We start from the raw sequence: 15,118 nt of genomic DNA, 5'->3' as shown, positions 1-15,118 counted from the left end.
TGGACCGAGTGTCCAACACTGCCGGCACAGCGCACAACACGACTAAGGCTTAATGTCGAATAGTGTCAGTGCTGAATAGTATTAGTGCCGGGTCGGGCGGGCTGCACGTTTGGCCATCTATAGGCGCGGCCGCTGCGCCGCATAGAGAGCATGTACCCATCGTAATTTAATCGCCGTTGGCCTGGTATATACGAGCAGGCAAAACGGATCAGGCTGTTCTGATCTCATAGGGGACTTCCCACGCATGCGTGGTTGCATCGAATCAAGGCAAGAACTCCTTCAAACAAATAGTAACATTATTACTTTCTTCGTTTTAAATTGTTAATCATTTTCAACTTTATTTTGGAGAGTTAAAATATTTAAATTTATCTAAATATATAATAAAATACTAACATTTATCATATATAATGAGTGTTATTAGATTTTTCATTAAATAAACTTTCATAGTATATCTATTTCACTATGGGACTTAGCTTCTTTGCCATGTGCCACAAGCACACGCCTCTCTTGCATATGGCAAAAGTTTTGCTGTGTGTGACACACGTCAAAGGGCTTAAGGGCAATCAAAAGTGGAGCACAAGACAAATGACTTGTATGCCACGTCAAAGGCTTAAGGGCAATCAAAAGTGGAGCACAAGACAAATGACTTGTATGCCATGTGCTTAGTCTTTGCCGCGTCTTTCTGTGGCGGCTCAATGGCAAACCGTCTCTTTGCCGTGTACCCGACATATTGCACATGACAAAGAGAGGAGCATACGGCAACTAAACTATTTCCAGTAGTTTTGGTGCTATTAATCTTTGCAATCTTTTCTATAGTTTTAGTCAAATATAAAAGTGGTTTGATTTTCTAAAAAAGTTGGAGTGGCTTACAATTTGAAAGAAATGGAGGGACAAGTATATTTTTCCGCTTTCCAAGTTATCGACCATCAAACCCTAGCTGTTCTGTTTCGCATTATTCTTGCTACAGGAAGCTGCGAAAATTACTACTTCTCATCCTGACTGCCGGTGGCATGTAACACTACAGTCTCCATCGTGAGTCCCGGCCCGAGCCCCGACATAACTCCCCACTCGCAGTCCTTCCCTTCCTTGTCAGAGCCATCTTGCCGGCGGCGGCGTATCTCGTCGAGAACAAAGATCACCGTCGCACCGCTCATGTTGCCGTACTCCCTCAGCACGTGCCGGCTTGCCGCAAGCTTCCACGGCTCCAGACCGAGGACGGCCTCGTAGCCGTCCAAGATGGCGCGGCCACCGGGGTGCACCGCCCAGAAGAGCCCGTTCCAGCCGCCGTCGCCGACGTCCGGAAGGCCCAGCGGCGCCAGCGTGTCCACCAGGCGCCGCTCTATACTGCCCTGGACAAGCATCGGGACCTCGACGGACAAGTGGCTGCCGGTGAGGCCGCGCTCGCTGAGATTCATCACCACGGCGTGGTCTGTGCCCGGCAACGTCGTCTGCGAGGCCGACACCATGTGGAAGAGGGGGCGCTCGACGGGGCTGCCGGTCGGGTCCGCGCCGACGACGACCGCGCCGGCGCCGTCGCCGAACAGGGCCATGGCGACGAGGATGTCGACGTGAGCGTCGTCGTCCGGGGGGCTGAACAACAGGATGTTGGCTTGCGTACAGGCCACGAGCACGCGGGCGCCGCGGTTGTTCTCGGCGATGTCCTTGGCGACGCGGAGCGCGGCGACGCCGGCGGAGCAGCCGTGATGGTAGAGCAGTGTGCGGCGCACGGCCGGCAGGAGTCCGAGGAGCCCGGCGAGGCGAAGGTCTGCGCCCGGCTCGTGGACGCCGGCGTTGGTGCAGACAACGAGGTGTGTAACGGCGGCCGCCGGGCGGCCCCAGGCCACGATCGCCCTCGACGCGGCCTCCGCGGCGAGGCTGTGCGCGGCGTTCGCGGCGATGCCCTGCCGCACGCCAAGCGACGGAGCTGCGGGGTCGATTATCTCCGGGTGGCCGCCGATCATCTCCTCGGTGTGGTAGAAATGGCGCTTCTTGATGCCGGATTTGTCGCCTGTAAGCAGCAAGAATCTAGTGATGTGGCAAAACAATATGATCGATTGACATTTTTTTATTAGAGCTGAATCAAATGATCTGTACATATTTTCTTCATCTTGGCATTGAGCTTGGTGAGGTGGTCGCTCTTGGTGACACCGAAGTACCAGTCGGTGAAGTCGTCTTGGTGGATGCAGTTCGTCGGGTATGCCACGCCGATGCCCAGTATTGCCGCGGGGCCATCGGCACGCTGTCTCTGATGGATGTCACACAGGACGGTGTCCGGATGGGCACTTGCAGCCATGGTTGTTGTTGGATTGCTAGAAGCAGATGTGCTCTCTTATAACATAGTGGAAAGTAAAGCATAGTAGGTGGTGGCCAGTTAACCGCCAACAACCGGGCCATCGCCGTCGAAACCAGCTTGGAGATTGAAAGTTATTGTCAAAGAACTGACATGAAACAGTTTGTAAGTTTTGAGTCTTCACATGAAAATTATTCATGTCGTCAACGGCCAACGGCGGTGGTTTAAAAATAATGGCCCTCCACATGATTTAAATGATAGAGTTGGATGATTTGGAAGACTATAGAAAAACTGAACAAGATACCATATGAACGCAGATGCTCACAATTGGACACCGTGGGCTAGTTTTTAGCCCCCAATAACCTAAGAGAAGCCAACCAGGAAGTTATTTGCAAATAGCCCATCCAAAAAACTATCCTAAGGGTGCTATTTAGAGTTGATTGGTGTGAGGCCCATTGGAAAAGAGACTTTTCTCTCTCCCAAGGCGCACGGGATCCCCTCCTCCCCATCCACACGCGCTGCATCCTCCCACCTGCACCGCCTCCCCCACCCGCGCTGCAGCCTCCCATCAGCAGTGGCCCTTGCTCCCATCCACGCACCTCCCCCTCCAGATTCGGCCTGCCGCCTCCCATCGGCTCCACCGGCCTCACCCGTGTCGCCCCCTGCTCTCCCATCGGATCCGATAAAGATGGAGGGCGGCCTGAGGAGCCGGAGGTGCGCTACGGCCTGGTGCACTAGCAACTGGAGGCCGTGGCACAGCTGGAGTATGAGGTCGGCCCATGGTTCGGCGCCAAGAGTGAAGGCCAAGATGCGCTCGTCGGCGCGAACACGTGTTCGCGTCGACGTGTTCGGAGCTGCTGGTGGGAGCGGGAAGCCGAGGGCAGCACCAACGTGTTCGATGGCGTGCTGTGCGAGGTATCGGCGTGGCGGTCAGGCATTGGCAGCACTTGGATAGGCGACCCGCGAAATGCCATGCAACGGCGGGCCCGAGCTGAGTAGAGTAGGGCGCTTACAGCGCGGCCACTGTCAGCATAATGGGAACGGGTCCCCATAACCCAGACTCATGCACGATTAAGGAAGATGGGAGCCACCTGCTGCGTTAGCCAGCGACGTCAGCCGAGCGCAGCTGTGAGCTCTCACTAGGGACATCCGCCCACGGAGGCAGGCACTCGACCGGAAAGGGCCGGGCCTGACCCGGCACGTGAAGCCCGGGGGGACGTTTCCTTCCCCTCGAAGACACCCGCCTGGTAAAAAGATCTTTACCAGGCGGTTACGGCGCCTCGCCGCCGGACTCCATGTAGGACTCGATGGGGTGCGCAGCTTCCCCGTAAGAACATCATAATTACGGGGATACCGTACGCACAGAAGATAAGACGATAGGCGGCAGATAGCTTATCCCTGAGCCACCCATCCCATCGGCTTGATGGTGGACGGTGGCCAGGACCCACCGCCATTTACCGCGCCTCCGCCGCGGTAAAAACCAGATCCACCCCCGGCGAGGCCCCGAGGTTGACTATGACTGGGGTCACCCCGGACCAGGAGGGTCCGCGGGGTGACCTCGGAAGTTGTCACGTGGCCGCCTCACGCCACCCTGGACATCCCTTGGCACACCCCGAGAGCGCGAGGACTGGCCAAGCTACCCCGGATCACCCCGGGATGAGAAGACCCTCTGGTCAGTGTCTACGGCCACCTCGAGACGCCTCGAGGTCTCCTCGGGACGCCTTTGACACTAGCAGGACCCCAGAAGACTACTTCAGCGGGCACGACAAAACGCCTGCCCGCCTAACAGAGGCAGGATAGCCTGGAGGACGGCGCCCACCATACAAAGGGAGCATTCACACAAGTTAGAGAAGTAGCAGAGAAGGCAGACATAGTCTGTAAATAGAAAGGTCCCAGGACATGTAAAGGGACCGACTCTTTCGGTACCAAACTGATACAGACATTCCGGGCTTGGGCTCCCCAACTCGGGATCGTCAAAAAACCAATCGCAACACACACATGACGTAGGGTATTACGCCTCCGGGCGGACTGAACCTGTCTAAAAACCACCGTCTCTATTCGCTTCCTTAAGGGAAATTCTTGCGCGGTTTATACCCCTGGCCGAATCTCTAAACGTGGGTTCTCACGAATCCCTGCTCGCGGTAATCACCCACTGTCAGCCACACCAAGGGCAACAGCACAACAGAGCCTCCCATATTCAATGGTAACAGGGTAGTTTGATTGTGAAAGTGAATTAAAGGCCAAATTACCCTTGGATCCAAATAGTTCAAGGGCTATTTAATTGGAGGGCTATTTTCTTAGGCTAAACTTTAGCCCTTAAAATAACCCTTGGCTATTTCTCCAAACAGGACCCATATATCAATGGGCTTTCTTGATTGTTCACTCGAAGATTATCTTTCTTGTCATGCAATTATTGCGCCCAACATTGAATATCCTATTATTCATACAAAATCTAGTCAACACAGTGAATGTGCTAGAATACCCCGGATTGCGACAAATCATCTCGCGGTGCTCTTGGTGCAAACCAGTCCGACTGCTCTTTACTCATTAGAATAGGACTGACCACTTCTGCCAGACGCGCTGCGAAAACCTAACGTTAACTTCAGCTTGGGAGGATCCTGTAAGGATCGGTAAATCTAGGGTTGCTCTAAAATCGGCTAGCCAATCAGAATGCATGCCCTTGAACGCTATAAAGATGTAAGGAAAATAACAGTTGGAGTTTGGAAAGAGAGATGAGTTTGGAGACAAAAATAAGGTAAAGACTACTTACAGAGATATGTTGTATGTTTACATCTCTATACGGCCGTCTCCATATTCACTTCTACTTCCCTCTTTTAAAAAAGTTACAGTTCTTGAACTGACCGGTGGTTTAAATTTTGATTGTACAGCTAGATATCTTTCCAAAAAACCTTCAAGACAAGACCCCACTTGCATATATTTTAACAATATTTTTTAAATACTATATATTGCTTAGTTAGATTAAAAAATACCAACATAAAAAAATACTTAATTGACTTGCTAAAGTTACCTATTACCGATTGTGCATCAAACATCCACCTACCCCAATGCAATTGTTTGCCATCATCCTCTAATCACATCATTCAATTATCTTGTAAACATCAACATCAAAATCCACTTAACTAAACTCAAGTGATTCAAACAACATATGAGCAAATTTTGCAAAATTCATAAGCAAATTAGAATACAATAAAAGGAGTTTCTTATAAAAAATATATCTTGAAATATAGTGGAGTGGGTTCTTGTTTTGAAGCTCTTTTTGAAACAAGTGCAACTGTGCCATCGGATTTTGATTTGGATGCTCGGTATTGAAACTACGACTTTTTTCTTGAAATCATTTATTCTGTATATGATGCAGAAGTTTAATGGAGTAGGAAAACTGCCTTTTGGTAGATGGCAGCTTTTCCAAAAATAGGTAGACCGTATGATGGGCCAAACTACGACTGGCCGTAAGTTAATCAAATTCTATAAAGGTACATGTGTCTAAGGCGTGGCCCTTCGTATTCTTATATATAGGTTACGGAGGTCATGCCCCATTATAATTTAGAACTTATTTAGTTCCCAAAAATTTTTATGCGCTACAATAACTTCGAATGTTTAACCACTAATTAGGAGTATTAAATATGGATAACTGACAAAATCATTCCATAACCCCTGGGTGAAATTACGAGACGAATCTAATGAATCTAATTATGCAATAATTAGACAATGTTGTACTGCAGTAAACAACCTCTAAAGATGGATTGATTAGACTTAATAGATTCGTCTCGCGATTTTCCATCCATCTGTGTAATTAGTTTTACAATTAGTCTATGTTTAATACTTCTAATTAGTAGTGCAAACGTTTGCCAACAAATTTTACCCAAATTCTTTTGCTAACTAAACGGATCCTTAGAAATCGGATCCGTTACAAATTCTGTTTCGAAACATGACTCCTACTTGGATTACGAAATTGGTCTGCCATGGCTTCTAACCTGTTTCCTTAGGTGTAATATTTCTTGAGGTCATAACTCTCATCCAAAATCTAATAAATCCTATGTTCTATATATGTATTTTGATCATCTTAACCAGAGCTATGCAACAAGTCAAATCTGCATTTTAGCAAACCCACAAAATGCGTTCAGACCTATTTCTTCAGATATCCTTATGTTGGTTGTCAACACCCACTATACCCATATTATGTTGTAGATCTTACATTACTAACTTATCCTTGTATGGCTTTAAGCACCCATGACTCGTTTTGATTCTCAAAGTCATCCTAATAATATGACCGCTTGCATGTTTTCTAATTGACCGTGACCCACCGGTCTTCTGTCTTATTAGGTTTTTTGACGTAAACTTCTGTCTTATTAGTTGCCATGTGGAGTACTTGGCAAGTCTGATTTTTCTTGTGAACCGTGATCCTTGGCTTCTGATGGCAACCACATGGACCATCTGTGTCTACACAGCTGCAACCGATAACCAGTTGCTGGCAGCCATGAATTTCATGCCAACACATTCTCCACAACATAATGAACTTAGTATCTCAACCTCGCAATGTAGGCTATGTTCGAATCAAGTGTTACTAGGTCAAAGTGCTAAACTTCACTAGTGTATCCAAACATGAGTGTTAATAGGATGGACTAAAGGTTAGTTAAGACTCCAAATTTTAACAAAAGTATAAGTGCTAATAGGTGCTAAAGTTTAGCTCTCAACTTTAGCTCCTTTAAACAGGCACGTAGTCTAAAACTTGCTCAATTTATACTATGGTCATGTTTATATCCAAGTGCTAATGGATAAAAGTGCTAAACTTTAGCACTAGTGTATATCAAAAGTATAAGTGCTAATTGTTGCTAAAATTTAGCACTCACCTTTAGCTCCTCCAAAGAGGCCCATGCAGCTCGTAGTCTCGTACGATACGAGTCATGGCTGTTGGCAGTTCGCCGATCAGCTACCAATAATACACACGGTGGAAATCTAGCTAGTAGCGCACTGAATTTCTAGTAGTACAATTATATATATTGTCGATCTGCGAGTATATTCTTATGCACTCTCTCCGGCCCATCGGAGCCCACTTACTTCTCACCGGCCAGCTAGCGACTAGCATGGGCGCCACCGCAGCTCTCCTCGAGCAGAACCAGCGCGCCGCCGTGTTGGCCATAGGCACGGCCAACCCGGCGAACTCCGTCCTCCAAGCATGGTTTTAAATCGCCGGCTAAGGCATTTAGCGGCAAGGTCACCGTTACGGTGTTTAGCGGGCTATAGCCGGCATTTAGCGGGCTATAGCTGGCTTTAGCGGGCTAAATGCCATAGCGGTTGTCTTTCCTAGAGGCTATAGCCGTCTTTAGCGGAAGCTATAGCCGGCTATTTAGAACTCTGCCTCCAAGACGAGTTCCCCGACTGGTACTTCCGGGTCACCAGGAACGAGCACCGCCCAACGCTCAAGGCCAAGATGAAGAGACTATGTAACAACAATTCATCGAAACTTATATATTCAGTTCAGCCATTTGATTTGATTTGACGCTTTCATCAAAGTTTTTCTGGATCATCATCAATCCCTTCGACCTCTGTATGTCCAGGTGAGAAATCAGGCATCCGGAAGCGTCATTTCCACCATACAGAGGAGATGATCGGCAGCCACCCCGAGCTCCTGGACCGTGCCCAGCCGTCCCTCAGCGCACGGCTGCGCATCACCGCCGACGCCGTGCCCGAGCTCGCCGCCGCCGCGGCGGAGAAGGCGATCGCGGAGTGGAGCCGCCCGGCGGGCGACATCACGCACCTCGTCTTCAGCACCAACTCCAGCGCGGGCCTGCCGGGCCCGGACGTCAGCCTGGCGGCGCTCCTGGGCCTCCGCTGTTAGATATTCCCTGTGTGACATTTGTAGATAAGCTTGCACTGCATATCTGTTTTCGTTTCAGTTTTGCATGCGCGCGAGCTCCGGGTTGTGGACGCCGCGCGCGTAGGAGGTCATGGCACGAGACTCGCTCGGCCACGAACCTGGGCATGCAGACATGGACGTCGTTGCGGAGCGTGGGGATGGACGCGCTGCTATTCCGCGACGTGCGCGCTATGATCGGCGCTGCTCTGTTTTGCTTTCCAATAAAAAGGAGAATAGAAGATCAGAAAAGCTGCGCTTTCAGGCAGCACCAAAACCTACCGTGTTCGCGTTGAGTTTGTTCGCGACTTCTTGCTCGCCGCCCATCGTGTTCTGCTCGCCGGCGCTCGCCGCCGTCCGGCGACTAACATCCGCCCTACCGTCCGCCGCACCGCGCTCTACCTCCACGGCTGCTCCGCCGGCGCCGCCGCGTTCCGCGTCGCCGAGGACCTCGCCGGGAACGGCGACGGAGCGCGGGTGCTGGTGGTCTGCGCCGAGGCCATCGTCATCGGCTTCGGCGCCCACGACGAGGCGAACTACGACGGCCTGGTTGTCAACTCCGTTTTCGGCGACGGCGCCGGCGCTGCGATCATCGGCGCCGGCGCGGTCGCCGCCGTCGAGTGCCCCATTTTCCACATGGTGGCCACCTCGCAAGCGAGGTTGCCGGGGACAGAGCCCGCCGTCTGGGTGCGCCTCGGCGAGAGCGGCCTTGGCTACAACGTGTCCGCCGAGCTTCCAGCTCTTGTCAGCGTCGAGAAGTGCGTGGCGGACGCGGTGGCGCCGCTGGGCCTCGCTGCCGGCAGGGGCGGTTGGAACAGCCTCTTCTGGGCGATGCACCCCGGCGGCCGTGCGATCTTGGACAGCTACGAGGCCGCTCTTGGGTTGGAGCCGGAGAAGCTGGCGGCCAGCCGGCGTGTGCTCGGCGAGTACGGCAACATGCTCGGCGCGACGATCATCTTTGTTCTCGACGAGGTGCGGCGCCGCCGCCAAGTTGGTGACGTGGCCTGCGAATGGGGCGTCATGCTAGCGCTCGGACCGGGACTCACTGTCGAGACGATGGTGCTGCAGGCCGCGGGCAGCCGGGACGAGAAATAACTCGTCAGCGCGGTTAAATAAACAGTCTTGTGTAACCGGGGAAATGTTATTGCAAAGGGGACATGACCTGCTGCGCATCCAGAGCTCAAAACTGTACTCAATAAAGTATACGTGCATTAAACTGGCAGAACTATCTGTTTGGGTGCAGCAGCACTGCGGCGTTGGGTCCTGCACGGCAGTGGCCTTCTGGTGTGGTGGTGTCTGCCCCTTCTGCTCCTCTATCAACGCTGGAACACTTCAGTTATTTCGATAGCAGCAAGAGTGCGATGGTAGGTGGAAGCTGCGGTTGTGCCTTTTCTCCTCTGTCATCGTTGTGATTAGAGTTTGGCCGTGTTGATGTCCCAATCCAACCGGCCAGTGAGTATAGTTGAGCGGTAACCCGTGTTGACGTCCCAATCCAACCGGGCGAGTTTGTTGTTTTTTTGTTTTTGTTTCCTGACTATGGCCTCCTAGGGCCGTAGTCTTGTATTTTTCTACTATATCAATAGAAATACACTCGTCGAGTGCCGTTCGTTCAAAAAAAAACTTGCAGAACTATATTGTTAGCCTTAATTCCAGTCCTGGGGTTATAACCCAATATTTTTAGAAGTGGGAACCGAGAAAATTGAGTTTCGGCTCTTTTTAGAAGTGTGGAATCGAGAAAATTCGGTTTCGATTACTTCAGTTCGGTTCTAGTTATAACCTAATTAACCGAGTCGATCCACACAGGTTCACAAAAATAAAAAAAATGGATCCTGTCACCTACCAGTGCTGTAGTTCACCTCGCCGGGGTGGCCGCCACCTGCCGGCGGGCACGCGCTGGATCCACGCATGGAGACACGCCCCAAGGTTTTGAATTTCGTTTGTCAAAAAATTTCGGACATGGTCGAAATCACCGAATTTTGCCGAAATTTTGAACACTAGACACGCCACCGGCCGCCCGCCTACCGTTGCCCCTATTGCCGCCATTGGAGCCTCGAATCACCACCGCGCAAGTTGGGACGTCGTCCCGTCTCGTGCCAGGGAGGGGAGGAGGGCGGTGTGTGCAAGGGATGAGAGGAGGTGCCTTCGGGGAGTGACGGCAGCGCTCAATGGTTGCGGCCACCGGCGTGGGCCGGCAGTAGCGGACACTTGCGGCGGCGGTCTGGTGGGAGACGGATGTGGGCTCCAGACGCCAAGCGGGGGCGAGGACCGGCGGCTGTCGTTGGCGAGGGCCGAATGGCCATTGTCGACGGGGTTTGGGCGCGACGTGGGGTGGGGGTGGGAATTGGCTGAGTGGGTGACTGGGGTACGTAGTGGGCGTTGCTAAGGTTTCTATTTGGGCTGGTTTGTGCCTTATTAGTCTGCTGGGCTAAATTGTGCATGGGCTCGGTTCTCAAAATAACTAGGTAAATTCTGTTCCTTAGAATATGGAATCGAAACATAACTAAATTTTCTTTGTTCCGGTTTTTTCGATTTCTATTCTTAGTTATTTCGGCTCGGTTGTTGATTATATTTGCCCAGCCCGGTGCCTTTCATGTATGTGGATGATATATATATGGTGTATGTTTGAATAGCTAGTGGATCAAAATCCTTAAAAAACAAACTTTCGCTGCTTCTAGAGTTCTAGTAACAGCAAATGTGGAAAACAGCAACAGCCATCAGTCCATCACTCCTGTCAGAGACGAAGAAGGGGTCCGAGTTTTGAGGGTTGGGAGCTGCCGGGGTTGATCCGTGACCTGCGGTTCTAGAAGAAGCGTGGGTTGGTGGTGGTTGGACGGTTGTGTCGGGTTGCCGGGCGGCGAGGGCGTCACCGGCTGCCGGCTGGGGTGGCGCAAGACAACCGGTGGCCTGTGCTGGTGGCGTGGGTGGAGCCGCGCAAGACGTCGGAGTTCTTGGAAGGGGAACTGTGGAGGTAGCTTAGGACGATGAACCGACGGGCGACAATGCCTTCGTACGTAAATTTTTTACGGTTCAGGTTCAGGCACTACTACAACAGATCGGGCCATTTGTCCCGGTTCAAAAGGGTTATTTGTCCCGGTTTTGAAATCGGGATTCGGCCACTGGGACAAAAGCCTCGGTGGTAGAACCGGGACAAAATGTCCATCGTGCTAAAAAATCAAAAGCCTCGGTGGTAGAACCGGGACAAAATGTCCATCGCGCTAAAAAATCTTTGCGCCCTGCGGGATTCGAACCCAAGACCTATTGCCTAGTGCATGACTTCCTTGCCAACTCACCTAAATAGTACATGTGACTCAGTAAAGAATAACTTCTTTTTGAACTATCACGTGGAGGGGCTTTTTATCCGGATTGGTAACACCAACCGGAACAAAAGGGTCATTTTATCCGGTTGGTACCACCAACCGGGATAAAAGAGTCACACTTTTGTCCGGGTTGGTGCTACCAACCGGGATAAAAGGGTTGGGCCTTTTGTCCCGGGTGGATCCACCAACCGGGACAAAAGGCCCCTGTCCCCCCGCTGGCCCGGCTAGCCTTTGGACCAGGGACAAAAGCCACCTATTGTCCCGGGACCAAAGGCAACCGGGACAAATGGCTTGGAACAATGGTCTATTCTGTAGTAGTGAGGGGAAAAGAGCTGGTCATGAGGCTGATGGCCTACAAGTCTGAAGCCTAAGAGCATCAGTTATCTCTCATATCCTATATATTTTCTCTACCTATTACCAACAATACTATTCACATTTTCGTAGCCATTACTGTAGCAGATTACTCAAAGGATATGGTGCTGGGAGGAGTCCCCCTATATTTGAGCAAGGAGGTGTGTTTTGGCGATCACCAAAATAGTTTTGGTATTGACGTTGATAATTTGCTGGAGCACCTTCCATTACCAAAAGAACATATTTTTAGTATTGGGGAGAGGGATGAGTAATTTGCTTGAGATGCTCTAAATGTTTTATCTTTCTTCCTCCAGTTTCCAGCCGAACAAACAATTATTTTCATGGGGGAAAAGTCTATGTAACGCCCTCAACTATTCAGCGTGGACTACTTCACCCTCTGAACTATAAAAACAGATATTCTACCCCCTGAACTTTCCAAAACTAGTCAAATAACACCCTCAAGTGGTTTTGGATTGTGGCTTTGCTACAGTGAGGCTGCCCGTACCGGCTCCGGTAAAAAGAACGCAACACAACATCCAGTACCAGGTAGCGAAAAAAAACCCCGCAGCGGGGGACGGTAAAGGCGATGGTAAAATACCGCACGCCTCCATTTCTGGTATTGCAAGCACACGTAGCATTTGTCTGCTACGCCGCCGCGGGGCCCGCACGCCCAACCGTCCGGTGTTCCCCACGCCGGCGCCGTTCGCCGCTGCGTCGTCGGCGGTCGTCGCTCCCGCACCCCGCCGAAGCTCTGTTGCCGCGCCAGCCTCCGACCCCGTCGCCGCGCTAGGCCGCCGCCGCATTGGTCCACTCGCGCCGCCGCCGCGCGTAGGCCTCCGCTCCGAGGCCTGCGAGCACGACTGCCGCCGCCGGGGCCGGCGCGTGAGCGAGCGGAGGAAGCCGCAGCCGGCATGGGCGAGCTCGACCTACGCCACCACGCGCAGGGGCCGGGGCATCGAGGGAGGAGGCCCCCGCTGCGCGCTGGCTCGAGGATCTCGGCAGAGCTCGCCGCCGCCGCCGCGCGAGGCCCCGCGCCGCTGTCTGCCCTTGCTCCGCGCGCTCGCCGGCCGTCCGCCCTTGCTCCGCTACGCGTGGCCGCCCGAGGCCCGTCGCGCTTGCCCGCCGCGGGATCCGCCGCGCGCGCCGTCGCGTAGGCTCGCCGCAGGCCGCCGTGCCGGCCGCCCGAGGCCCGTCGCGCTTGCCTGCCGCGGGCTCGGCCAGGCACGCGAGGTCCCTCGCCACCGGGGTCGTCCTTGCTTCGCGTGCTCGCCGGCCTCCTGCCCTTGCTCCGCCGTGCTTGGCCGCCCGAGGCCCGTCGCGCTTGCCGGCTGCAGGCTCCACCGTGCGCGCGCCGCCGCGCAGGCTCGCCGCGTACGCCGCTGTGGGCTCCGCCGCGCCGGGCGCCGCGGGCGCCGCTACGCATGGCTGCTGCGCTTGGCCCCCACCCGCGCCGCTATCCCTCGGCCCGGAGCGCGTGCCAGCTCCTGTCGCCTCGGCCGGCGCGCGAGCGGACGGAGGGAACCGCGGCCGGCGCGCGTGAGCTCGACCTCTGCCGCCGCGGCCGCCGCGCGCAGTCTCGAGGCGCTCGCCACCGCCGCCGCTGTGGTCGTCCCCCGCCGCGCCACCATGGCCGCCGAGGGAGGTAGAGGGCATCCGCGGAGGAGCGGGGGCGGCGCGGGTGGGAAATGGCGGAGGGGGCAGGGGAGGAGCGGCGCCGGTGGCGTGTGGAGATGAGAGAGAGAGGAGGGAGGAGAGAGAGGGACCGAGGTGGGAGGATAGAAAAGGGAAAAAATATGACATGTGGGTCCCATGGTTTGGTAGTTGATATAGAGGATGTATATAGAGTATGAACGAGTACAGAGAAACTGAATGTAGAGGAGAGAATATTGATGCTTAGGATGAAATATTTCTTTTAGAGGATGATTTTAGAGTATGACGAGTGCAGCCAGCCTGACGTGATTTTATCCTCTTTTTTCATTTTTATATATTTCTATTGAATCTTTGAAAAATCATAGTAAATCATAAAAAAAATTATAAAATGAAAAAACCAATTTTGTTGAACTCCGCATGAGTATATCTAATTAATAAAAATATAATATAATATTATTTAGTACAAAGTTTTTGTTGTAGATTTAGATCTATACTTTTTCTATAATTAATTGAAATAATTCATAGCTGCAGCTACTATTGTTCAATTGTGGTGAAATTTTTATAATTGGCAAATTATTGTATGCTCGAACAGTAGTAAAAATTTTATATTCATTGGATCAGGTAAAGCATAGTTTTGGAGCATAGATTTAACAAGCATAAACCTAAAAAAATCTGTAACTAAGTTACACATGATCCGATGACTATAAAATTTTTATTACAGTTCAAACATACAATAATTTTTGAACCCTAAAAATTTCACCACAATTGGACCGTAGTAACTGTAGCTATGAATTACTAATTAATTACAAAAAAGGCATAGATTTAAATTTACAATAAAAAGTTTGTACTAAAGAATATTATATTATATTTTTACTATTTAGATCAGCTCATGCAGAATCCAACAAAATTAGATTTTTAATTTTATAATTTTTCTATCATTTACTATGATTTTTCAAAGATTCAACAGAAATTAATAAAAAGGAAAAAGACAAACCAAGTCACTGTAGCAAGCACCCTCCAAAATCACTTGAGGAGGTTATTTGACCGTTTTTGAAATGTTTAGGTCGTAAAATATCCGATTTTATAATTCAGGAGGTGAAATAGTCCACCCTGAATAGTTTAGGGAGCTGAACCTCGCAGAAACTGGTACCAAGGTGCTCGTCAGCCATCAAGTATGATGGCCGCCATAGCTCGTAAACTGGTGGCTCCGCCACTAGTTGGAACCGGCGAGACCAACGAAGAAATTGAGCTTTCAAGAACTTCTACATAAATATCAGTAGAGAGCTGCATAAAAGCTAAACAATAGGCTAGAAGGCAATCAGATCTAGCCAATCAGAGTAGAATTGTTCACTACCACGAGCAAAGAAACGCCAATAGCCATCTCATGGGTCAACAACATTTATTCAACAACAAAAACAACAACAACATAGCCTTTTGTCCCAAGCGAGTTGGGTAGGCTAGAGATGAAACCCAAAAGACACAAAGGTCATGGTTCAGGCACGTTGATAGCTAGTCTCCAAGCTCCTATCCAAAGCTAACTCCTCAGAGCTATCGTAATCTTTAAGGTCTCTCTTAACCGACTTCTCCCAAGTCAGTTTAGGTCTACCTCTACCCTTTTTTACCTTATCAACATGCTTT

At 51.3% G+C, this 15,118-nt stretch overlaps 2 protein-coding genes across 2 annotated transcripts; one reads left to right on the top strand and one right to left on the bottom strand.

Annotated features, from left to right (window-relative positions):
* Positions 1–822: 822 nt before the first annotated feature.
* LOC120684423 (bisdemethoxycurcumin synthase-like) lies at positions 823–2,297 on the bottom strand. The gene is made up of 2 exons (XM_039966287.1): positions 2,095–2,297; positions 823–2,008 (listed from the first exon to the last, which is right to left on the bottom strand). Exons 1-2 carry the CDS (start codon positions 2,291–2,293, stop codon positions 984–986), a joined length of 1,224 nt encoding a protein of 407 aa, XP_039822221.1. The 5' UTR covers positions 2,294–2,297; the 3' UTR covers positions 823–983.
* A 5,095-nt stretch (positions 2,298–7,392) lies between these two features.
* On the top strand, positions 7,393–9,382 carry LOC120685007 (bisdemethoxycurcumin synthase-like). The gene is made up of 4 exons (XM_039966858.1): positions 7,393–7,482; positions 7,626–7,752; positions 7,867–8,136; positions 8,533–9,382. Exons 1-4 carry the CDS (start codon positions 7,393–7,395, stop codon positions 9,255–9,257), a joined length of 1,212 nt encoding a protein of 403 aa, XP_039822792.1. The 3' UTR covers positions 9,258–9,382.
* Positions 9,383–15,118: the final 5,736 nt, after the last annotated feature.

The sequence above is a fragment of the Panicum virgatum genome, chromosome 8N, assembly GCF_016808335.1.
Source record: "Panicum virgatum strain AP13 chromosome 8N, P.virgatum_v5, whole genome shotgun sequence".
In the NCBI taxonomy this organism is placed as follows: domain Eukaryota; kingdom Viridiplantae; phylum Streptophyta; class Magnoliopsida; order Poales; family Poaceae; genus Panicum; species Panicum virgatum.
Note: the sequence above shows the minus strand (reverse complement) of the source record. Positions and strands in the feature narration are given on the sequence as shown.

Coding starts and splice junctions, on each gene's coding strand:
- LOC120684423 (XM_039966287.1), bottom strand. CDS start 2,293: ATGGCTGCAAGTGCCCATCCGGACACCGTCCTGTGTGACATCCATCAG. Junction 2,009..2,094: donor TGCCAAGATGAAGAAAATAT/GTACAGATCATT, acceptor TGCTGCTTACAG/GCGACAAATCCGGCATCAAG.
- LOC120685007 (XM_039966858.1), top strand. CDS start 7,393: ATGGGCGCCACCGCAGCTCTCCTCGAGCAGAACCAGCGCGCCGCCGTG. Junction 7,753..7,866: donor GGCCAAGATGAAGAGACTAT/GTAACAACAATT, acceptor CTGTATGTCCAG/GTGAGAAATCAGGCATCCGG. Junction 8,137..8,532: donor CCTGGCGGCGCTCCTGGGCC/TCCGCTGTTAGA, acceptor CGGCGACTAACA/TCCGCCCTACCGTCCGCCGC.